At 40.7% G+C, this 26,020-nt stretch overlaps 1 protein-coding gene across 1 annotated transcript in view; it reads right to left on the bottom strand.

The window, feature by feature from the left end:
• The window catches only part of PLEKHA7 (pleckstrin homology domain containing A7), a 163,538-nt gene that overhangs the window by 62,444 nt on the left and 75,074 nt on the right, over positions 1 to 26,020 (bottom strand). Inside the window, exons 4-8 of the mRNA XM_056851148.1 lie at positions 24,859 to 24,942; positions 15,437 to 15,548; positions 9,287 to 9,391; positions 7,201 to 7,273; positions 5,430 to 5,530 (exon numbers count right to left, since the gene is read on the bottom strand). Coding sequence (XP_056707126.1) covers positions 5,430 to 5,530; positions 7,201 to 7,273; positions 9,287 to 9,391; positions 15,437 to 15,548; positions 24,859 to 24,942 — 475 coding nt within the window. The remainder of the gene's footprint in view (positions 1 to 5,429; positions 5,531 to 7,200; positions 7,274 to 9,286; positions 9,392 to 15,436; positions 15,549 to 24,858; positions 24,943 to 26,020) is intronic.

The following is a 26,020-nucleotide window of genomic DNA, read 5'->3' on the forward strand; positions in this document are numbered from 1 at the left end:
GGCAGCAGGGGGGCACTAGAGGTGGGCCCCTTCAACTGTGTTGTTCGCTAATTTACAATAGATCAAGCTATGGCACCATGCTGGCAAATTTGGTGGAAGCTATCGGAATTTTTTTCTCAGACTTTGAAGAGCTGGTACCACTGGAACAAGTTCATACGTTTTGTTGAATACATTTCAACTAAAAAGTTTTAATTTGATTTTGAATAGATGTGCAATTAATTGTTACTGTTTTGAAATTTTATTATTACCTTCTTTAGTGCGTCATGCAAACCCCTATTTTGAATAATGCTTTTGATAGAGTAGGGGGGCGCTGGGGTTGAGTTTGTGGAACCAAGAGGGCAGTGGCCCGAAAAGTTTGGGAACCACTGATCTATATGAACTCAATTTAGAGCTCTTTTCACTGCCTTCACAGTTCAATATGTAGTGTGTTGTTCTCACTTTATTCTTTTGGCTGCTGTCAAACATCGTAGAGTGCTCTATCCTTCCCCAAGGGACAGCTATAATCTCACCATACAAGCAGAAGCAGCTACTGGATTCTGTTCCGTTACCAACCTAGTTAGCAGCAATGGGCCGAATGAAAAGCAGAGTGCTCAGTTGCGCATATTCAAATGTTTGCATGGACATCAAAAGCAGAGTTATCAATACACACACACACCCCCCACTATAATGGCTACCTGCAGAATATATACTTGGTTAAATAAAAAAGAGCTGCCCAAATATTTGCCAGTTATCTTTCAGCAGCAGGCATGCACAGTGTTCTTGTAAGTGCGAGGACAATAAGTGCTAGGAAAGCCAGAAGCGTTCTGTGAAATCTCAGATTAAAATGAAGTGTTTCTATAATATAGTAAAAAACAGTCTGAGATACAACACATACACATTCACGACAGGGATGAAAAAGTAATATTGGTACCTATTCATGCATTCAGATGCCCTTATTCTGGGAAGAATGAGAAGAAAAGGCAGGCTCTCTCCCATATTGCACAGAAGGAGATATGGAGACAAACCCCAAGAGCATACCAATAAGAATAAAACAGGGACAAAATTGAACAAGTTAAAAAAAGCAGGAATCCTACATAATTAATAGAAAGGTGGCATAATTAAGCCTGTCCCCTCAAAATCTGCCACCGACACATTGCACAAAACAGCCCCCCCTCTCTCTATAACCCTTAAGGAGTTCGCCTACTGAAAATGCCCTCCTCCGTAATTCTTACCATCTAATCCCTCAAGGGATTTCTATACCGGCATAGAAAATAATGTATGAATAGTTCCTGGGAGACACACTGTCTGAGAGGATAATACAGATGTCATATTTTACTTTCAGGTCACATGAAGAAAATATGAACATATAATTTAATTTTTTTTACTGAACTAGATGTGCCAGTCTTTTGAAGTTTAATCTGGCATACACAATAGGGAAGCAAACTAAAATACTGCACATTCATACTTTAGTTTTTTGTTGGATACCAAGCACAGAATAAATGCCTGAAAATGATACCCTGCGTTGTACAGATAGTTAAGCATGGTCAGTATCAGAGTGCACTGATATTTTTAATAACCATACCACACAGCTTGCAAACATGGTTAAGAGCAGATTAGCAAAGTATGGTTTGGTATAACTATGGTTAGGATTAACAACAGTGCTAGTATAAGGGTAAACTGGGAAGGAAGGAAGGAAGGAAGGAAGGAAGGAAGGAAGGAAGGAAGGAAGGAAGGAAGGAAGGAAGGAAGGAAGGAAGGAAGGAAGGAAGGAAGGAAGGAAGGAAGGAAGGAAGAACATTTATTCTTGGCTTGCTTTCTACTTTCAGTTGCATTTTAAAATGCTGCACAGATTATACAAAGTTCATACTATAGTTAATAAGCAACAGAATTCTGGTCACATAGGCTTCTTGGTTCTCTGTATCAAACACATAAATCATTTTAAAATACTGCTTTGCATTCTAATAAAAATTAATTTTTCTGCCCCAGACAGTGATACACAACTTGGCTCTGAAATTTAAAAAAATAATTTGTCTTGAACTTTGGCCTGGCGTGAAATATCAGAAGAATTATTTAAAAGAACAACAAATGCAAGCATGGCACGCCTTGTTAGTATTCTACTAACAAGATCAAATGGGAAATTCCATAAATTCATCTTTCTTGTTAAATCTATATCAAGAGTAACGCCTCAGTTTGGTAACTGTATATAGACTTTTTAAAGTTTTTGCCTGAAGGATTCTGAATGTGATATGGATTCCCCCGAAGTAGCTACTGTTATTGAACTCACAATTTAAAAAAATATATGTTACTGATACCAAGTTTAACAAAGAGATTGAGGTTATGATGAAACTGTTGCCTAAAGGGAAAAGCAGATGCAAAGACCATCACCAGAAGGAGATACTCTTGAGTGTAAGGTAGTACTAGGGCTGCCAGCTCCAGGTGGAGAAATTCCTGGAGATTTGGAGGTGGAGCCTGGGGAGGGTGGGGTTTAAGGATGAAAGAGAATTTCAGCAGTGTAAACTGCCACAGAGTCCACCTTCCAAAGCTGCCATTTTCTCCAGGAGAATTAATCTCTGTAGTCTGTAATTCCAGGAGATCTCTAGGCCCCACCTGGAGGTTGGCAAGCCTGGGAAGTACATGTATATGCTTTCAGTCACAACCATTACCTATCCATGATTACTTATTTGACAAGCCTGGCCAGCACTGGATGCTTAGAGAGCCAGTGTGGTGTTATGGTAACGGTGCTGGACTAAGACGGGACAGGAAATTTACTGGGTGACCTTGGGCCAGTCAATCTCTCTCAGGTCTTTTTTGTATGGCTGTATCACTCATCGTCACCCCTCTGATGACTTCAGATCTTTGTGTTGGTTATGCATGCCGTTTCTGACCATCAGATGTTGCCTCCCTCTGCCCCTGCATTTCTCCACATTTTGCCCACGTTTTCAGAGGCCTTCTTTTATCTCTAATTTGAAAACACGGACAAAACGCGGGGAAAGGCAGGGGGAGAGCAAGGCGATCTCTGACGGTCAGAAACAGCATGCATAATCAACACAAAGACCCGAAGTCATTGGAGGGGTGAAGGTGAGTGAAACAGCCATACATAAAAGACCTCAGCCTAACCTATCTCATTGGGTTATTTATCATGAGGATCAACTGGAAGAAGGGAGAACTGTGCATGCCACACCAAGCTCCTTGAAGGAGGACAGGGTGAAAATGCATGAAACAAGTAATCAAAAAAATGAAAAATGCTCTCAGTCAATTTGAATGGATAACAAGCAATCATTTAAAAAAAATTATACTAAACATTTTTGCAGTTACTTCCAGTAAGAACTAAGGATTCAGTTATGCACAGAATTATTAAAGAATTCAGCATATGCATAAACAATCATGTGAAAAGTACTGGGCCTAAAATCAGCAATATGGTTTTAAAATTAGCTTCTCATAATGGACTAAAGCAGCAGCAAACTATATGTTGCAGTCATTTCCCAAAGTAACCAAACATAAATGAATATAAAGATTTTCTAACTGAAAAATAAATATATATATAAGGATTTTCTAACTGAAAAATAAAAAAAACATGTTTGGATTGAAGTGCCACATGTGGGTTGCTCTAATAAAATGGCACTGCTTTTTTAAAGTCTCTTAAGAAAAATGGACTGCCCTGTAAAACAACATGTTGCAAAACAATTTTTTGACACTCATGATATGATGTAGTTCCTGAGTGCCTTTAATACTTCCCAATTTCAGATGGGAAAAATAATGTTTTAATGCATATTAGGGCTGCCAAGCCCCCACTAGGGATGAGGAATCCCCTGCATCCAGGTCCCATTAACCACTGCCACTTGGAGTGGTGGTGGTGGGAAAAATGTAGCCTCATGTAATTACCAGAAGTCTATGGTAAAACTATATGGTTTTATGGCAATTCCTATACCTACCCTTTGTCACTTCCAGTAAGAACTTCTGGTAAGTACATGAGGCTGCATTAAAAAAATTAACCCATGACACTGGATAAACGTGAGCACTGCAGGATCATATACTTTGTCTTCCTGCTCCTCTCACATATATGAATACCTTCCTCCACTTACAGATCCACAGTAACTATATTTAGTTGTGAGAGCCAGATTGGGCAAAGTGAAGTTTTTGTTCAAATCAGAACACTTCATGCCATGGTTCCTGATCCTTTTTGCCAATTGGGATGTCACAGCAAACTATGTTTACATGACCCTTGATGTGGAAAATGGAATTGAAATGTACAAAAGTAATACAGAGGAGAAGGGAGCACACAAGCTCACAGCACATTTCCAATGACCAAACCTTCGTTAAGCTGTGATGTCTGATCTGGGTCAGTACCACAGAATAAGCAAAGAGCTACCAAATTATATTCTTCCTGTTAGGTAGGGACAAGCTAGCTGTTCCTCCTCCTTGACTATGATCCAAAGAACCACAATAGAATTCTCAATTCGACTTGTTTGCTGCAACTGCCAAGTGCTACATCTGAGGGCTGGGGGGGACTTTCATGAACCGTGTAGCTTGGAACATGGTTGGGCGGGGGGGGGGGGCTACAGCACAAGTGGGAAATTAGCTAGGAAAGTAATGAGGGCTTCTTAGGATCCAACTCATACTTTTCTTTTCTGTATTGTCTACTATCTGGAAAATATAATGATTAAGTAGAACTGTTTATGTGCTATTCTACATCATTTTTTTCTCATGTTAAAATATTACCATTCCTTTTACTGGACAAATAAAGTGGCAGTTCCATGGCGATTTAAAAAACAACAACCCACATTTATTTATTTTAAAAGCACAGCTATTTTGAGTGAACTACTCAATTAAAAAGGAAAAAATTGCATAATTTCAATTGCATTGCCTTGCTACAAAGAAAACAGTTATCCAACAGGACATACTACATGATTAGATGTGACAAGCCAGTCTGGATAGTTCGCTGACTTTCCAGAGCAGCTTTTCAGTGAGCACAAGGATATGTGTTAGGAAGGAGGGATTCATATAGTATGTATAAGCGACATCCATAGCTCTTCTCTTCCTGTCCCACATATACATGAAAAATACTCTGGAAAGTGAGATTATGTTCCGATAGCCTCTAAATCAGTGGTTCTCAACCCTTTTTGCTCCATTCCCCCCTTTCACCATTGTTCAGAATATAATTCCCCCTTCCCAAATTAGTCATAAACTTTATTGCATGTCACAGATTAAATTAAAACAAACTACAATTTTACAGATTATACATAATCTACAGGACATCCCACTTTGCTGAATAGTGGACCCAATTCCCACCCTGGAAGCCTAAAATCCCCCCCCCCCGTGGGGGAATTCCCCCCTAGTTGAGAACCCATGCTCTAAATTATATAACACTACAAGGTCATGTGGTATTTCTGAAAAAGTAATAATTAATTTTCTGCTTAAAATAAATCATGCTTTGCAATTACTAAATGTACCTTAAAGGAGTACTTGCGGTTTATATGATCTTCAGTTCCAACTGATGATATTACATAACTAGGCAATGGTATACTCCCAAGAACAGACTCTTCTCTGCTGTCTTTTGGATTAAGAAAGGAACATCTCTTAGTAGCTATATTTCATCTGGGAAACTAAAATAGATTCAGTACAGCAAAATTTTAAAAATACAAGTCAATTTAATGGTATGTGAATGAGCCATTGGCCTTATTCAGATTTAATAATTAAAATGATCAGCTGTGGTTGAACAAATTCTCATTAGTCCCTGTGTGTGTGTAAAGTGCCATCATGTCACAGCTGACTTATAGCGACCTCTAGTGGGGTTTTCAAGGCAAGTGGTTAAGCAGAGGTGGTTTGCCATTGCCTTCCTCTGCAGCCTTCCTTTGAGGTCTCCCTTCCAAGTACTGAGCCAGCTTAGCTTCTGAGATCTCATGAGATCGAGCTATACTATACCATTCCACATCCCCCTCAATAGTCTACCAGGCATAAAAAACAACTAGTTTGTTTGTAAACCCCAGTCAATCTGCTGCTTGCCTCCTTCCTTGCCTCCAAGCAGAATCTCTTATCATGACCTCCTTTATATAGACCAACTGCTGGCAAAGTGTCATTATGTATACGGCTTGCTTGCTACTGGTCGGCCTCCATAAATGAGGGAGGAACAGGCAGGGAAACCTAGGGCACGCTAAGGCTCCTCGGCAAATCTTTGAGCTTGTTATGAGCAGGTAAGCAAGCCAGTAAAATTATATTGCCAGGGAAAGTTGGAAAATAATCATTTGTTTAGTTCAGTTGCTGGAGGCTTGATTAGAGGAGCCATGGTTGGCTTCGGCTGCCTCTCATCTTCAATCAGAGAGAGGAAGGTGACAGGAATTCTAACAGTTAGTGGAGAGATGAGTTAGGGATTATGGGTTGGATCCAAACTAACATTTCCGTGGGCACAAGGATTTCTTGGAGTACAGTTTTCTCGCTTATCCTCTCCTGAAACAACCCAAAATTCCCTCTGAAATTCTGTACCTTGGGTTCCCCTCTCCCCCAAGGAAGAGGTGTATTATTAAATTGTGCCTAAGTGCAACAACCCCATAGGGGATTTATGTATGTTAATTCATCCTGACTACTATTCCTTTTTATCCATCAATGAATTCCTTTTTTTCTTTTCTTTTCTGTGTGAGAAGTAGTCTTAAAAGAAGTATAGGTTTGTCTCATCTGTGGCTGTTCCAGGGTCTGCTATGTGGCATAGCCTATAGATATGGTAAAGTAATATCAACATTAACCCAAACATAAACATTTTACTCCATGACACAGTGTAAAGTTCATGTTGCTGAATAAAGAATGAATTATTATTCAAGGTAATGCAGTAAATCAGCTGAAAAACCCAATGTTAACACTGCTAACAAGTCAGAGTTCTTTCAAGAGACTAAAAAGAATGACAAGCCTATTACAATTCTTGTGCTGTAAACTAGAATGGGATACGGCAGCTTCTTTGTTCATTGCTACATCATAAAAAATGGCATTCTGCATGTATGCTTTCCAATCAAAAGTAAAATCTAACTAAAGTAGTTCCAACATAAGCCTCCCTGAAATAACTGCTGATGTGGTGGAAGCAAGGAGGGGACTATACAGGAAAACAGTTGGTAAAAACAAGATTTTAAGATGCAATCTAAGAAATTAGGAACAAGTTTGAGATACACCGTTTGATATTCATGACCAGTTCTCAATTACACAAGAATTCTTAAAATTGTTATAGTATTAACTAACCTTTGTAGTAAAACAAGCAAAAATCAGCAAGCACAAACCATCGCCTTTTCCATAGCCTCATTCCAGAGCTATCCTGAAAATGCAAACAGGTTTTAGCGTGAACTCTGAAAAAAATGAAGGAAACTTCATAATTATATGCTAAACACAATTTAAATGGTGGTGGCCTTTTTGAGACATTCTAACAGGCTAGAACATGATGGGTAGCCGTGTTAGTCTGTCTGTAGCAGGAGAAAAGAGCAAGAGTCCAGTAGCACCTTAAAGACTCATGAAAGCTCATACCCTGCCAGAAATGTTTGTTAGTCTTTAAGGTGTTACTGGACTCTTGCTCTTTTCTATTGTAACAGTATAGAAGGAACACTTGTGGAAGGTAGTGGGACCATGGTGGCAAACTCCATACCTGAAAGCAAAAGGTTGCAGACGAACACACACACACACGTACAAGTGGAAATGCACAAGGACTTGAGGGAGAGGGATCTCATTTCCCCCTCCTCTACTATGTCCTCCTTCCCTTCTCTAAAAGCCCTCTTTCCCTTCTCTAAAGATAATGTATCTCCTTACTCAGTGGCATATTAAGGCATATTCACAAAAGGAGGATTATAATAGTTTTACAAGCTCTTATTGGAGGGTTATTACCAGTGATGCTATCAAGGACCTCATGGAAATACATTGAATTTTTTAAACAATACAATGGATTAATACAACTCTTCCAATAGTTCCAGAGGTGTAGCTATGGTAGTCTATCGCAGCAAAATAAAACAGAAGCCTGTGGCACTTCACAGACTAACCGTGCATTCCTGAGTCGTGCTGCCGGCCAGGACCAAGCCCCTCAGGAGGCCGGCCAAGGCCTGTGCAAGGGCCAACCGCGCAGGCATCTGGCCAACTTACACCGGCGTTTGTGGCCCCAACGCCAGCATGAAGGCCCGGCTGCCGGTCGCAGGCCACTGCAGCGGCAGCACTGACCCAGGATGCCGACAGATCCTTCCGCCAGCATCCGAATGCCGGCAAAGGCCATGGCAGTGGCCCGGGAGGCGTTCCCGGAGCGTTACACCGCTGGGCTGGGGGCACCATTAGGCAGCCTCCTAAGCCGTAATGTCCCGGGAACGCCGAGATACTCCACCTTTTAGGTGGCGTATCTCCCGTGCAACCCTATGCGGGCTGCACAGATTTTTTGTGCCGGGAGGAGGCAGCGCCACCACCTTGCCTCCAAAGCCTGGCGCAGGCATTCCGCTCAGGAATGCACTGTTAACGAAGTTTATTCCAGCATAAGCTTCATGGGTCAGAGCTCACATCAAGAGATGTGCATGGTGTGGAAAAGATTTTCCAATAACTATGATTTTCTGATTAAAGTGAGCTTTGACTTTTTTATTTATGTTATGTTATTTAATTAATTCAATTTATACCCCCACCTTTTCCCATCCTAAAACGGGCTCAGGGCAGCTTCCAACAACATATACAATACAATACGTTAAAACATAAATTAAAAACCAATTTACCATCTATACAATACAGATTAAAATGCCCTACGTAAATGTGAAAGAGGGGGAGAAGGGGAAGAGGGGCTAATTTATTGATGGAACCTTCACCTCTTCGTTTTACAGGCCCGGCAGAACGGTGTGAAATCCTGTAGTGCCCGGGTCTCATTACACAGAGAGTTTCACCAGGCTGGGCTGAGAACAGCCGGATAGTCCAGAGGCCACCAACAAGTTGCCTCCTGATGACCATAAAGCTCTCTGGGTGATAGATCGGGAGAGGCGGTCCCCAATAAACCTATGCAGGAATAAACTGTGCTAGCGTTTAAATTGCCACCGTTTAAATTATTTAACATGTTTGAAGAGCTATCGGCACATTATACTGTAAATAAGATAAACATATTCCTCATTCAAAGCATTCTGTACGTGTACTCTGTAAACACAAACCAAAATTTTTAAAACGTATAAAAGGTATCAAGGATCAATTCTGAAATGTCCTGATCACACCAGGTACTCAGCTCTAGCATTTTTAAATGTTAGCCAAAAGTGCACAGTTATTCCTAAACAGTTCTGATTAAGTATTAGAGCTACATTAAGGGAGATAATCATACACTTGCCTGTTTATGAAGCCAGCCTCTTACCACAACAGGGACATTAGGGTTCCTCCTTATAGCATGATCCCTTTTCCCAAAACTATGGATTTTATTGCCAGATTTTACCACCTTGGGGGGAAAAGCATAATACAGAGTTACTAAGAATGTTACATATAATTTTTTACCATCTAGGGTATTTTGATACCATGTTCCTTTTTTGGGAGGGGGTACACATCAATGACATAGGCAAAGGATTTTCCAAGTCATAAAACTATCGTGCTTTAACAATGCAATTTTGGCATTTACTTTTTTTTAAAAAATCCAGCAAACCAAATTCTCTCTCAGAGGTCACTTCTTCTGAAAATCCTCCCTGCAAAAAGCCAATTATGCTCCCAAGTGGCAGTATACCCTGGATATGGTCTTTACTTCCTGGAAAATTCAATCCAAATAATAAAATCCTAGCAGATGGTAATCATAAAGTCAGACATGGGAGGTGTGTGTGTGTGTGTGTAAAGTGTCGTCAAGTCGCAGCCGACTTATGGTGACCCCTTATGGGGTTTTCAAGGCAAGAGACTAACAGAGGTGGTTTGCCAGTGCCTTCCTCTGCATAGCAACCCTGGTATTCCTTGGTGGTCTCCCATCCAAATACTACCCAGGGCTGACCCTGCTTAGCTTCCGAGATCTGAAGAGATCGGGCTGTACCATGCTGCCTTCCCATGGCAGCTTCCCATGGCAGCCAACAGAGATCAGTATTCCTGCCCTATTCTTCTACACGAGAAAAACTGGGAATTTACCTTAGTTTGTCTACTGTGCACCCATTGTAATGTTAAAGGATGCTGGAATTTTTTCAGACCATTTCTTTCAGTGGTTTTTTTTACAAGGCTCTGATTTAAAGCAGAACTACCCTGTCTTCTGCTGGTAGGTGTTCAATAGATTTTTGCTCACTTTGGAAAGCGTTGTGATTTTGTGGTCAGTGATCATTTTTGTAACCTGTCTTGGGCTATATAGGAAAGGTGGAGTATAAATAGTTTAAATAAATAAATGGAGAGGAGAGGAACTATCAATATCCTTAACAATGAGCCCACACTTAAGATCTCTTGTATAGCCTCTTGTATCCTGCATCCTGGTATTTGAAACCAAGTCTTCTCTGTCTGAGTTTTCTCTTTGACATAGTGAAAATGTATCCTGTAATTTCTGGTTCCATATCCCACAACCTCAGATACAGGAATCTTAATTTATGGACTGCATGTCAAATTCACTATCAATGAATTTAACATTGAATAAAACCCACGTTCTTGGATTTTTTTTAATTTTTTTTTTTTTTTTTTGCTGTCAAGTCACATCTGACTTATGGTGACCCCTGGTGGGGTTTTCAAGGCAAGTGACTGTTCAGAAGTGGTTTGCCATTGCCTGCCTCCTAGTCACAACCCTGGTATTCCTTGGAGGTTTCCCATCCAAATTCTTGCCAGGGTCGACCCTGCTTAGCTTGTGAGATCAGATGAGACCTGGCTAGTTGGGCTATCCAAGTCAGGGTTGAACTACTTGAACTACAGCTTCACATTTCTGGGCCTTCTGCAGTCAGTCCTCTCCTCTACTCATGACTAAGGTATGGAGATAAAAATGCAGACTTCCTCAGGGTCCAATATTTCTCTAAAGTGGCTTGTCAATTCTCTTTTCATCATCCTCATAACAACATTTTCATAACTACTCAATAGCAGAGTTTTCCTGCAGTGTCATAAATTACTCCCCCGTGTCTTTAATCAAGAGTAAAAACTGTAGAAGCATCTTCAAGTACAATAAAAATAAAACTGGCCAAAAACAATGGGCTGTACTCTCAACTCAAGCCTGAGGGCAAGAAAGTAAAATAAAAAGCAAGACATTAGGTCCCTGCCAACTAGGGTTGCCAACCTCCAGGTAGTTTAGTAAAATCACAGATTTCTGAACAGAGGACATTTGCGGGCGTAATAAGGTTTCTCTACCCTTTTGTTCAACTTTAACCCTAGCCATGTCCAATATGGTATCTTCATAGCCCCTACCTTTAAGTATTCGGAATAGACCCTTTGCTGCTGTATCAAAATCTTGAGAAAAGGTTGCATTCCTCTTAATTCTTAGAAGCTGGCTAAACGGAAGGTTTCGCCTCAAGTGTAAAGGATGGTGGGAGGAAAAATGCAACCCCGCACCCATGTCAGTAGGCTTCCGATACGGTTTGACTGCAACTATCCTAAAGACCACCACATCAAGGAAAGGGATCTCCTGTTTATCCATATGGCCGGTAAATTTTAAATAAGGACTTAGGGAATTAAGACAATCCAAAATTGACCCATAAGATGATTTAGAGTCAATAATGCAGAACAGATCATCTATAAACCTAAAGTATTTAATCACATGGTTATTAAAAAGCTGATGTTGAGTCAATAAGTCAGATTCAAAGGAAATCATGAAGGTATTTGCTATAGATGGGGCGCATGCAGCGCCATTGCTACTCCCTGTGTCTGTAAATAGAATTGGTCTCGATACCTGAAAAAATTGTTCTCAAAAATAATATCCAAAATGCTTAATAAAAAATGCTTATTTATGTTGGTTAAGATTCAATTCTGTTGAGTTTTCAATAATCCTAGTAAATTTAAATTTATTTTTCTTTGAATCTGAGCCTGTGCTGTGGTTTTACTAAACAATTGTTGTTTCAGCATAAGTAGCAATATATTAGATTTACACTATACTGTGGCTCTACTATTATGGATATGTTTAACCTCCAGGTAGTAGCTGGAGATCTCCTGCTATTACCACTGTTCTCCAGCCAACAGAGATCAGTTCCCCTGGAGAAAATGGCCGCTTTGGCCATTGGACTCCATGGCACCGAAGTCCCTCCCCTCTTAAAACCCCACCCTCCTCAGGCTCCGCCTCAATAACCTCCCACCGGTGGCGAAGAGGGGCCTGGCAACCCTACTGCCAACACACTATAAAGGTCTCCAAAACAGGAACCTTTTTTAAAGTAGCTGTCCTTATACCAGCAAGTACACAATCCCTTGAATAGCACTGGTTAGAAATTGACAAAATGGCATTCTGCCTTACCCCAACTATTATTCATTTATTTTTCTTCATACCATGCCTTTCTCCCCATGGGGACCAAAACTATCTTACATCGTTCTTCTCTCCTCCATTTTATCCCCACAACAACCCTGTGAGGTAGATTAGGCTGAGAATGTGCAACTTGCCCAAAATCACTCAGCAAGCTTCCATGGCATGACTGGGGATTCAAACCTGGGTCTCCCAGATCCTAGTCCAATCTTCTAACCAGAATACCACACTGGCTCTCAACTAGAGCCATCGGCATAAAGAATCTCACCGGCAGGAGTCACAGAGAAGTGTAATAACAGCCTGCACTTAGAAAAAGGAGTTGCAACACAATACTATGTTTAGTTTCTAAAGTTACTGGTAGCTATATTTCATCCTGGTTCTTATCCTGAGTTCATTAATTAATATATGCATAAATGCAAGGTTATGCAGCACTGGAAAAAACAAAAAAGACTTTGTATAAAAGCCCACAGTATAAAATGAGGATGCCTGAGCAGTATTTCATTTTTGACCAACATCACTTACAAATTGATTTGCTTGCCCCAGCTTGGATGTTATTGGAAAGTAGGTTTTTCTCCTGCTTCATAGAATTATAGAGTTGGAAGGGATCACCAGGGTCATCTAGTCCAGCCCCCTGCACAATACAGGAAACTCCAAACTACCTCCCCGCCAACACCCCCATACTTCATGCCCAGAAGATGGCCAAGGTGCCCTGCTTCCTCCTGTCGTTTTTTGTAAATCAGCAATTGGGGTGTCATTATAACCTTATACCCCTCTAACAATCTGTCTACCAGGTTCTCTGAATTCACAGCTTTTTTTTGCTTTTTTTAAAGTCAAGTCTTTAGCTCCTTTTGAGACAGAGATACAGCTTTCCCATTTTATCTTCCCAACAGCTGAGAACAGTAAGAACGCACAGCGCAAAAATGCCTTGCCAGCAGATATGCTGGCAGTTCGTCACTGTTGTCATGCTGATGTATTCCTCCCACAGGTAGGGGACAGAGGAGCAAAAGCATAGGCCCGGGTGACTACAAGCTATGTCACCTTCGCTACTGCTAGCCAAACCATTAAGGTACTTATTACCTTGAAGAATCAGAACCCCACAGAGCAGTCCCTGCAGAAATTGGAAACACAGTTCCAGAGCCACTTCCTTTGAGACAGTTGTCTATTAGCTCAATGGATATACTATGTCCCGCAATGTGTGCGCCCCATGTGGGAACCCACAAGGCGGAGGGGAAAGGGGAACTGCAAGAGCACCATGTGCAGAACGTCAATTATGACCACGCTTGTCTCTTTGGACTCTATGCAGGCAGCCTTCGGACACTGTAGAGGCCAGGAGATTCAAGCCACGGTGAAGCGTTAACCTGCTAAGCCTACAAGAACAGCAGCTGCCCTGTAACCAATGTGCAGCTAGCTGTTCTGCTGTGTGATTGCCCACTCTCTTGTTCTAGCATGACTCCTGCACCAGTACAAGCTGTCCAACAGACAGCTGTTTACCAGCACAGATTCCCTCTCATGGGAATGGAATGATAGAGACAATTCTACCTAGGAACCTGCAGTCAGCAGCTTGTAAAGGCACAGGAGCCTTGGTGGAAAAGAGAGTTGTTGGCCCAGTAGAGAAACAGTCAACAACATGCTAGGTTATATGCTCAAACAGACTCAGGATGGAATCTGAGACCAAAACTTGGTCCTTTTAGCTGATGGAGGCTATAGAATTATGCGCTGAAGCAAAAAACCTGCTTTGCTTAGGATAAACGTTGGATTTTGTTTGGTTCCTTTATCCTGTCTGCAGAAGTGAAAAACAAGTACAAAAACATCAAATGAAACCTCCCTGCAATAACTTACTTAAAAAATAATAATTGTGAATGCTGCAGTCAAAATAAATATCTGAATTCACAAAAACAAATTTATTTTAAACTGCAGCTGCCTATCTGATTTCTAGCCAACAATTATTTTTACTCTTCAAAAATACAACATTCTTGGCTGTCAGGTGCCAAGAAGTCAAAATATAATTTATATGGCATTTCATATATTGATTGCCTAATAATGAATGTATATAAATAGACTTGTAATATAAAAATAACCAAATCTTTCAGAAGCATTCTGTTTTCATACGCATATGTGTCTGCAGAACAATACCTGGCCCTAATAGAGGCTACAAAATAAAAACAGCACTTTTGAAAAGTTAAAATAACTTTAAAAAATAACTTTTAAAAAATCTTACATGTTAAAAATCCCAGATTAATAAATCAAAACTCTCAAAGATGACTGTGTTACATGCAAAATGTGCAAAATGTGAGCAAATGCCAATTTTGTGGTATTGTGCTATGCTTTCTGGATATTTATCATGACCCATTAAAAAAGGCAAAAACCATTAATCTTTTGCCTCTAAAACTCCTGTTCACCTCAGTTCAGACATTAGCAATCCTGTCCAGGTGATTAGCTGCTGGTTCATATATGGGATGCCATAGGGTTGCCAACTCCAGGTTTAGAAATACCTGGAGATTTGAGACTGGAGCCTGGAAGAGTGGGATTTAGGGAGGTGGAGGAACCTTGGTAGCTATAATGCCACGAAGTCCACCTCCCAAAGCAGCCATTTTCTCCTGAAGAAGTGCAATAAATGTTTTAAATAAATAAATAATAAATGATTTATGTAGTCAGCTGTAATTCTGGGAGATCGCTAGCCTCCACCTAGAGGTTTGCCACCCTACGTTCCCAACCTTTTACTTATGGTATGGCTACATAAAGGGACACTGTTCAGGAAAGCATATGGTGCAGCCTGCATTTTTAAAACCTCCATGTATGCTCTGGAGCTCACGAAATCAAAGTATTTGATTTTTAAGAAACGCTGATGGCTAACAACTACTATGCAGGCAAGCTTTATGATATAAATGCTTGTAATAAGTACTATGCAATCAATAGCTCTTTACATTTAAAAAAAAAACAACTCATGAACTGGAGAACATTGAACAAGAAGCTTCTAATTCAAACTGGAATTCAGTCATGACCCCATCATTGGGACGTTAACGAGATGTAAGATCAAGATCTGTCTTTGAGAGAGAGGGAGACTGTTCACCTTTTAGGAGAAAAAATCAGACTTACCTGACAGCTGGGCTTTGTATCTATAGTGGATGTAGTTACTGCAGTAGATGTTTCACTGACCATGCTTGAGGGTCTTTGGTTTATCGGATGCTTGGACATATGTAAATTATGCCTAAAAAATACAAAAGAAATACTTCCATGGCATTTCATTTTGTTTTTAATTTGAAGGGTTATCTTTTTTAAATCCTGTGCAGCAAGTAAGTAGGCATAAATTGCGAGATATTTCAAACTTGAGCCAATGCAGTGTCATCTTACAATAGCTTTATTCAGACACCACCATCAAAAGAAGTATGGTCAATTCAGTTCAGTATGAAATATAACTAGCACATTTTATGCACCTGAAATATTATATGTACATCATACTAATTCAATAGTCAAGTATTTACTGATTAATAGATGTTAATAGTCAAACAAGCTCTTACCTGTCAGTGATTGTAATTTCCCACAGTCAGTGATTATAATTTCTCACAAAATATGTTCAACTTCAAATGTTTCAGCTTTTATATTCTATTCCCAGATAAGCTGCCAGAATTCTTAAACATATTCACTAAAAAAAATGAATCAAGGTGTGTTTGCCTTCTGCCTTGTGCTCAGAATGCTTGTGTCCATAGCAGCTTGTGATGCTGCTTAACACAAAACCAGTATTAAATGAATGATCATCCATCCATCATTTATTTCAGGATCAGGCAGTTTACACTGTTAGCATTCACAGAAAGACCTGCCTAATAAGGTATATTAAAATAATGGCCAGATTATTCCATCTGAATACACTGTACTGCATCAGCCAAGTTAGCCTGGGGTAGTGATATTATACTGCACCTCCACATAATAGCGGGGTTGTGACACAGAGGCAGGCAATGGCAAACCACCTCTGAACATCTCTTGCCTTGAAAACCCAACCGAGTTGCCTTAAATCAGCTGTGACTTGACAGCCCTTTCTACCACCACCTCATGAGACACAGAAAAGCTGTTCTTACAATGTGAAGTATAGATCAGAATAGAAATTACTACTGAACAGATGAGTACCGCCTTTGGTGACTGTTTGGAAACTTTGACTGGTGCAAAACATGGCAGCTGTCCTCCTAACTCAAGAGTATCAGCTCAATCATGCTATCCATATGCCAAGTATCAAGAGGCTAAACACACAGTTCTCTGATGGCTCTCCCAGAACTGTAGCATTTGTTCTTCATCGTAAAAACACAAGGACATTTGAGCAATAAAACCTATTCAGAACAGGGAGATGGGGAAGAAGAAACAGAGGTGCTTTTTCTAAGGGATATCAACTAGTAACTGTAGGATTTCGAATCCATTTTGCATACGCGTATTTATACCTTTTTATCTTCAACCATGTCATAGGCATTCCCCTGAGACCGTTTAAAATAGGAACAAAATTTAAAAACAAAATAAATACCTTTAGCAATGAAGCACTTGAAGCCCTTACCTGCCACATCAAACTTGCACATTACCTCCCATATATGCAGGCTACACCCAACACACACACACACACATTCTTCAGCTGTAAGAAAAAGCCATTTTACAGATCTTACAAGATCAAACCTCTATTTTACTATCTAGAGCCAGGCATGCAAACCTTCCTACATCTAAGGGTAGCTGTAAAGCACTCTGTTGATCATTCCCTGGAAAGACAACAATGGCCCATAAACCAGTGTGATGTAGTGGCTGGAGCAGGGGTGGGGAAAGTCATGCCCGGGGGCCATTTAAGGCCCGCAAAATCATTTTGTCTGGCCCTTTTGTGGGTCCTGGCAGATCTCTAGCTCAGAAGGATCTAAGACTGGTGATCTGCCCCCTCCCACAGACAGGAATAGCTTCTATTCAAGGCGGATGTGAGTTTGTTTCGCCGAGAAAAGGAACCTTCTTTCCCCCTTGTAGAAGAGTCATTAGCTATGAAGCTGCTAAGACTGCCCAAGAAACTGTATTAACCCTTTCCCACCCATGCCATGGAGAAATGTATTCCCTCTGTACTACAAGAGGGCTCAGGGCGGAAGTGGCAACAATGGAGGGGTTAAAGGTGGCAGGGCCAGAATGCACGGGAGGGGGACAAGTTTTTAGCCAGTGTGTCCTCATTTCATCCCTGCAGGCAGAGGTAGCAGGAGCCAGCTGTACAATCTGGCCCTGACCATGCAGAGCAGGAGCAACTCTGGCGTGCGGCTGGACGGCTATGCCCAGCTGGTGCAAAAGGTGGGCGAGTGCGCCACCGGTTGGATGCCTGCCTGCTTGCCCATGAGGGGGGGTCATCTGTGGCAGCTGCCTGCTTGGGGCTTGGTCGGCTAATTTTTAAGTTGATAATTTTGTATCTCCAGTACTCACATTGACACCAAAGGGGGCATTCCTGGGTTGGGGCTGACTTTAGTCAGCTCCCTAAGCCCTTTTGACCCAGAAATGCCCCCTTTTGCCTGAGTGAATATATGCCAGCAAAAATGGTGGCGTAGCCCATGAAGCTGCATACGGGCTTTGGGGGAATTTTCCTGTACAGCTTTCTTGCCTCAGCACAGGAGGCAGCACAGTGGCTGTGCCGTCCCCGGCTGCAGCAAAACTACCTCCCCCTTTGGATTGTGCTGCCTGTAACTCTAAATTCCTAGCTTTTGTATTCTTATGAGGAAACTGATTTTTACTGACCCGAAATCAGCTGTACGTTCTGTCACGTCAATGTTATATTGTACAAGCTGCTATTAAACACAGATTCCTATATAACTCCCACACACACATATGTGGATTTTCCCAATCCACTTTCTGTTCTAGTGTTAACCGTCGTTTACTATTTATTTATTTATTGGATTTTTATCCTGCCCTTTCCCGACTGAAATCAGGCTCAAGGCAGCTTACTACAAAATAACAATATAATACCAAACTTCATACAAATACAACAACATTTATACTTAAAAACCCATTGATTAAAACCCTGGATGTTTATAACAGTTCTAAAACCAGAAAAAAAAGTCTAGATGGCGCCTCTTATACTAGGGTTTCCAGGTCCCCCTTTGCCACCAGCAGGAGATTTTTGGGGCGGAGCCTGAGGAGGGTGGGGTTTGGGGAGGGGAGGGACTTCAATGCCATAGAGTCCAATTGCCAATGCAGCCATTTTCTCCAGGTGATCTGATCTCTACCGGCTGGAGATCAGTTGTAATAGCAGGAGATCTCGAGCTATTACGTGGAGGTTGGCAACCCTATCTTATACAAAAGCCAGTGACAGGGCAGCTAGTCGAGAAGGAGGAGTGGGTATAAGTAGAGATGGAGTAGGGAGGCTAGCTAGGATGGAACCATCACTGTCCTCAACCGTAGGCCTGGCAGAACATCTCCGTCTTACAGGCCCTGCAGAATTGAGACAAATCCCGCAGGGCCTGGGTCTCCCTTGACAGAGGGTTCCACTAGGGTGGAGTCAGAGCTGAGAAAGCTGTGGCTCTGGTTGAGGACAGCCAGATACTTCTTGGGCCAGGGACCGCTAATAGGTTTCCCAGTCAGACAAACTATGGATAGCACTAATTAGATCAGTTTATTCCAAACAATTTGTTCCTTCAACCCATGGGTTCAAACCATTTTTTTCCCCCAAATCCTGGTCTACAGTGACCACAGTTTGATTCAAATGTTATAACAAATTATGGTTACAGAACAAGAGAGCAAAGGGCAGTGAGTAAAGGACATTTTAATTTTGTGTTTTAATTGGGATTTTATTGTTTTAAATTTAGATTCTTATTGTTGGTGTAGTGATGTTTTTATATGATGTTACCCGCTCTGAGCCAGCTTCGGCGGGGGAGGGAGGGTTATAAATCACTAAATAAATAAATAAAATTCTCAACAACCAAAATAATCCACAAATGTGTTCAAATGTTATAAGATTTTTATCTACTATGTAAAAAATGGTGTGTGCTTAATATTCCAGCAATGCAGTATGCATTTTCAAGATCTATTTTATATAGTGTAGTGAACCATACATAGGTTAAAAGGAAAGAAAGACTGATACATCTGTGCCATTAAAAGCACTCTGCCACCTCTGCATTACTAATTAAAAATCCAAGCACACACTGCAGTTTTTAGAATTGAAGCTTAATGCCATTATGCTACAGGAGAATTGATTGTTCATGTCGGAAAAGGGGGCGCAGAACAGCAAAGAGGAAACAACAATGAATCATTGTTTGGTTTCAGAGAAAGAAAGCAGACTAAAAGGACAAGGTCACGGGAGGACAAGGAGGGTGTTCAGTTTTGCCAACAGAAGAATGTTGCCACATTAATTATCTGTTTCAGAATCAAATCATAACACATTGGTTAACAAAGTCAATTTTAACTAAACACATTTATTTAATAAACCTCAATTAAGGTTTTATGGTGTAGAAAAATATGCTTTCACCGCCTTCCGAATAGCCTTTATGCTTGCTCGTTTGAATGCCGCGCCTTCAGCATTGCTGAATGGAAAATTTGGAAATTTACCCTACCCTAAAAGATTTTGCTCATGTAACATGAAGAAAATTGACACACTTTCTCACGTGATGCTGGAGCGTGCCCACTTTAAACTCCAACGCAATCAATGGATCACTCCTATTTTAGTGAAATTGCCTGCCATTTAGGGTTGCCAGGTCCCTCTTTGCCACCAGCGGGAAGTTTTTGGGGCTGAGCCTGAGGAGGGCGGGGATTGTGGAGGGGAGGGGCTTCAATGCCATAGAGTCCAATTGTCCAAAAGTGGCCATTTTCTCTAGGCAAACTAATCTCTATCGGCTGGAGATCAGTCGTAATAGTGGGGAGATCTCCAGCTAATACCTGAAGGTTGGCAACCCTACTGCCACTGTAACAGATGATAAAATGGTCCCCTTTTTATGGTGGAGAGAGATTTAAGTATAACATTGGTGGTGGCCAAGTATCTCTCCGTCATATTTTCCTTAAAGAAACATAATTTTTTTTTTAAAAAAACCTCCCTATTAACTGCTCAAGACCTATGGGTCATGGGAGCCTGGAAGGAAAAAGGAAAGGCTTTCACAGCCTTCACAAAACTATTGAGACATGCAAGAGCGAGTGAGCACATTTTGGATTTAATGACAAAAACGATTTAAAGATTTAAAATTTTTGTCTGTCAGGGTTTACAGATGCTCACACAGGTACCAACATGCCATGCTATTTATACTAGAGGTAATAAAGTGTATTTTACTTATGCCATAAGATGCTGGCAACGTACCTTCCATGTAATTTATAACAGATCTTCCTCTAGTGGCTAAGATTTATCCTAATTTCATGGGGCAGGGGGAGAAATTCCATAACTTACAAAAGTATAAGAAGAAAATTATCCCAGGAATATTTTATGAAGGTTATGCCTTCAAACTACTAAACAGTTCATTCCATACTACGCTTTAAAGCTTCAGAGTTTGTTAATCCAATTCAAACTGGCAAATGGAAAACAAAAGCTAAAAAGCCACGTGAAAAATGGACAGTTTTCAATCTAAACATTCTAATGGATAAAGCTACAACATACAACATATTGCTGCACTAAAACCTTCCTGCTCCTTATCTATCCTTAACACAGCTAAATGAAAGCTCTGACAAATTGGCTGTCCTGAACGGTTTCGGTGCCTGTCACTGATATTCAATCAAAGAACAAATGAAACAGGTAGGCAAGAGCAATTCCTGGGTCATTGTTCATTATTTCCCCTACAAAAGAGCAAACTATCAGAGGAAAACAGCTCATGAACATGACAATCAGCCTCAAGGTTTCATTCAAGATAGCAGCAGGTCAGTTTCCAGCATCTATTTGGGACCACAAGTCACAACAATTTATCCAAGTTAGTTTGTGAAATTATTTTGTACTGTGCAGCCTAATTACCTGCACGGAAAAGCCCTCTTAAATAGCTCAGTTTTCATAGGTTGCGGAAGGCCAGGAGAGTGGAAGCTCTCCACAAGGTGGGAGGTATTCCACAAGGTATAATGGAGAAAGCATGTGTATGGGCAGTAGTTGATTTTGACCATTTGCAGATTAGCACCTGCAGAAAACCCTGCTGACATGAGCGGAGTTGTTATGGGGAAACAGAAGGAGGCGGTCCTGTAAGTAAGATGGGCCAAGGCCATAGGGTTTTATATGTGATAGCCAATACTTTAAACTGAGCTTGAGAAAAAGTGGGCAACTAATGGAGGGTCTGCAGAATAGGAGTAATGTGCATGCTCTGTCTAACTCCCAGTAATAGATCAGCCATGGCATTCTGGACCAGCTGGAGCTTCTGAGTTGACTTGAGGGGAGACCAATGTACAGTGCATTACAGTAGTCTAGTCTTGATGTTACTGTGGCATGGATCCAGGTGGCCAGATCAGCTGCTCCAGGTAAGGGGTCATCCTCCAGCTAGGCTGAATTGGAAGAAAGCCTTTTTTTGCAGTTGCATTAACTTGCTTCTCCAGTAATAAAGCTCGATTCAGTATGAACCCAAGGCTTTTAACCGAGTTAGCAAAGGTCAGTAGAATTCCATCAAAAGTGAAGAGAACAATGTCCTTCAAGGCCTCCACCTTCCCACCTTCCCAACCATCATTACCACTGTCTTTTCAGGATTTGGTTTAGATTTAGTGTTCACTTTTAGCCTGTTAACCACTGAGGCCAGGAAGCAATTCAGGACCTCTACTGCAGGAGATTTGGATAACGGTATATAGAGATAAGTATTGTCATCATATTCATGACAACCAACCCCCAAACTACAAATGTTTTCTCCTAACTGCTTTACATGGAGATTAAAAAGCATGGGGGATAAATTGCGCCCTGTGCACAAGATTGGTCGCACACTGATGACAACTGATTTCCAACAGCACCCTTCGAGTCCGATCCATAAGGAATTATTTGAACCAGTTCAACACACATCTCCTGATACTTACTTCTGCCTCCAGGAGCCTCAACAAGATGGCATGATCTACTGTATCAAAGGCTGCAGATAAATCCAATAACAGAAACAAAGAGGCTTGGCCTTTGTCTACACTCAGACAGAGGTTGTCAGCTAAAGCTAGCAGGGTCATCTCTGTCCCATAGTCTGGCCTAAAGCCAGACTGAAATGGGTCTACAGCAGATGAGTTAGCCAAGACTTGAATTGGTTCTCCATTGTTCTCTCAATCACTGTGCCCAGACAGGGCAATAACTGTCCACATTACAATTCTGTAGGGATGGTTTTTAAAGTTGTGGGTGAATAACTGCCTCTTTGAGTGACAGTGGGAAGCTGCCCTGATTAAATGACTGATTTGTTGATGTGGGCCTTACATGATTTTAGCAGACAGGATGGGCAAGGATCCAGGGTACAAGTAGTGGCCTTCACAGATCCTAGGATATTATCCACATCCATCATGGAACCTGAGTGAAAATGTTCCGTAACTAGGCCAGGTGATGTATTAGGCCTTTCTTCTGGTCTGTCTATGGGGGTTACCGCATTTTGTATTCCCAGCAATGTATTAAGAGTTTGAAAATGTTGTAAAAAAAACATCGCTTTAAAAGAGTTTTTGGATCCCACGGCTTATAAATGGTTGGAAAACGTCCTCACAGCTAAAGGGGCCAAACAAAGTACGAACAGTATTTTTTATAACGTTTTCAAACTTAATACATCAGTGGGAATACATAGAAAGTGCAAACAGTATTTTTTATAACATTTTCAAGCTCTTAATACATCGCTGGGAATACAAGTGCGGTAACAGCCTATGTTATAACTGACATCCAGATCAGAACATATTCTTGATATTTTATCAGCAAAAAACACTTGGCAAAAGAATCACAACTAATTGTTCCTGGGACATAAGATGCTTTGAGACTCCTTACGGTAGAAAAAAGCAGGGTAAAAAAAAAGTTCTTCTAAAAATTATTATACATTCTTTTCAACAGATTTTGAAATGTATAAACACTGAAAGACCAAAGATTTCTTCAAAATGTCCACAATTCATTTCAGGATTAAAGTTGTATTAACGAGAGGGATGCTGGTGAGGCTCAGCAAAATTCTGTGCAGAATTTTTTTTTTTTTGTAAAAGCCTTAGATGTCATTATGATGAGACAAGGAAGCTGTGAAATCCCTCTGCCAGAGGGCAGATCTTGCCACTTACTGAGATCACTCTAAGACAAAGAATTAGGATGACTACTGCTGGCAAGCTATTAACACCCATTCCTACAGAATCAGAGAAATCCTGGAGCAATCAAGTAGGACAACCAACCCCCCTTACTGCATTAAATAGTAAAAGAAGAACCATCTCTTGAACCTGAGGGCCACTAACTCCAGAGTAACTCTTACGATGTAATCCCTACTGGTCCTCTTAAACTACCACACCAAAAATCCATGCTTTTTGAGGTACAAGTAGGGCTTTCAGAACTCTCACTTTAACAGGCTTTGTTCTACCACTATGCTACCGAACTTTAAGACCCTGCTCAAGTATCTAGGACAAGAAAAGAATGAACCCCCTCTACACCCCCCCCAAGCAATGGGCTCAAAAACATTCCCTGACTGACTTCCAACAGTCCCAGCTCTCTCCATCCCAACCACACCTCAGAAGAGCCTTATTTCCCCATTATACGTTTCTTGCCCACGACCTCTCCCTCACTCCCTTCTTTTGTAAGAATAGTATCCCCACTCTATCCCCTCCTTTCTACCTTCCAGTCCAGTTCCAGGGTTCATCTCAGCCCCAAGCCCTTCCCCAACTCAGGCTATAGCCTACTGGATCTCCTCTCAGCTTTCTCACTACTAGCTTGCAGAGCCCCTCAACCACCTCAGTTTCTTCCACTATCAAGCCATGATTGTGGCAATCTCCTCTCCAACCATACTCTAAATCCCTTCATGCCTAGACTCTCCCATAAAAGGCTTTAGCTTTGACAGTGCCTTAATCTACCTGCCTTCCTATGTTTGTAGTAAATTTTTCACACCTCCATATCCAGCGAGGGCCTTATCAAGTTCCTCTGATGACAGCAAATGGCTTTTTATGCCATCTGGAATTCGTTTGTAACTTTGGCTAATCAGTGCCCAACAACTCTTTATCTTCCAGTCAGTACTAGGGATTTATGAAAAGATTTCTGGCTTGGACTGCATTTTAAATTGCCCCCTTTTAACCTTTTATCTATCTTTTAGAGTTAAACAATACCGAATCCTGAATTTAGAATTGCCTCCTGATTTCCATGATATTTCCTCTAAACATGCATATGTATACATACTCTAAAGAGCCAAGCCAGGGTGACACATTGTTGATAATACCTTCATTCCATGCATTACTAATTCTAAAACTATTTCTAATTATTAATAATAATATAATATAAAATTACATTTGAAACATTACTGTTGCTACAAATAGGGAAGTCCTTTCAGTGACACATTCTGGAGTTGTAACATGGCCTTACAGCAGAGATATTCAAATGTTTGTAACACATCCTGTAAAAGATTAGTTTATAAGAGAAAGGTAGTAAAACAAGTTTATCTACTTACTCCTCTTGTAAAATAAATTCAACGTTTTCAGGAGAAAACTGGCCAGTCACAGGATGCTTAAATGTTGTAGTCTGTTGGTTATGGCTGAAAATAAAATAATACTGTAATTTAATAAGCAAGCATATCTCAGAAAATGTATTATTTCATTTGCCCAGTTGCTGCTCCTCTAAAGATGCAATTTTTAACAGTGCACTGGAGGGATGAAATACTTCATCTGTATTTCACAGGCTTGTTGAATTTATGAGAGATTGTCTACTCTATTCCAATCCAAAGAAAGAATTGGTTGCATATACCTGCGATATTTAACAAACCCAGTAACGCATGTTACTCTATTCATCCCAATATACTGGCTTTTGGTCTTGAATTGGGATGCTAGGCTGTGCCTGGCAACTGGCAGGAGCTGTGGGGGGGTGGGGACATAGCAGGAAACTGGAACTAATGCAGTTTTACCATAGAGTTTCTGGCAATTCCTAGAGAGGACTGCTGTCACTTCCAGGTTTCCCCCAGAAGTAATGCCACACCATTGGCTCAACAACGGGGGGGGGGGTGTTTTCTTCTCCTACTGCTATTCTGAGTGGCATGGGAACTGAGAATTTCTGGCAGGAAGTCTCCCACTATGGCAACCCCTGTCCTGAAAAATGAAAGAATCCATACAAACTTTAGTACTTATACCAGTATATCAAATACAAAATATTTTGTGGATTAGTTTGTATAACATATCTTGCCAATTTTCTAATTTGATTTGTATTGGGGGGTTTTCCTACTTAGTATAAATACAAGTTTCTTTTGTTTTTTTAAAGAATCGTATCAGCCATTTTTCAGTGATCATATTATTATCATTAAAATAATTGTTTGGAACGTTCCCTTCACTATCTTTACACTGCATTCTGACACAATTGTACTAGTATTTTACACCTTACACTGCTATTGTAACTACGTATAATAGATCACTTTAAAAAAGCTAGTATATACATCTACATTCGTTTGAAGATTTAAATATTTTCAGCAGTACTAAAGTATTATGTGCGAAAATTCTGTTTTGACAGTCTCAATATTATTTCAGTTGCTACTCTCCACACAGATTAACTAGGTACTTATTTCTTACTTGCATAGCTAAGAAAAGAACCGGTCACAACATTTGCTAGTTTCCTATCATTAATGC

Source organism: Euleptes europaea, chromosome 6 (assembly GCF_029931775.1).
Source record: "Euleptes europaea isolate rEulEur1 chromosome 6, rEulEur1.hap1, whole genome shotgun sequence".
Lineage (NCBI taxonomy): Eukaryota > Metazoa > Chordata > Lepidosauria > Squamata > Sphaerodactylidae > Euleptes > Euleptes europaea.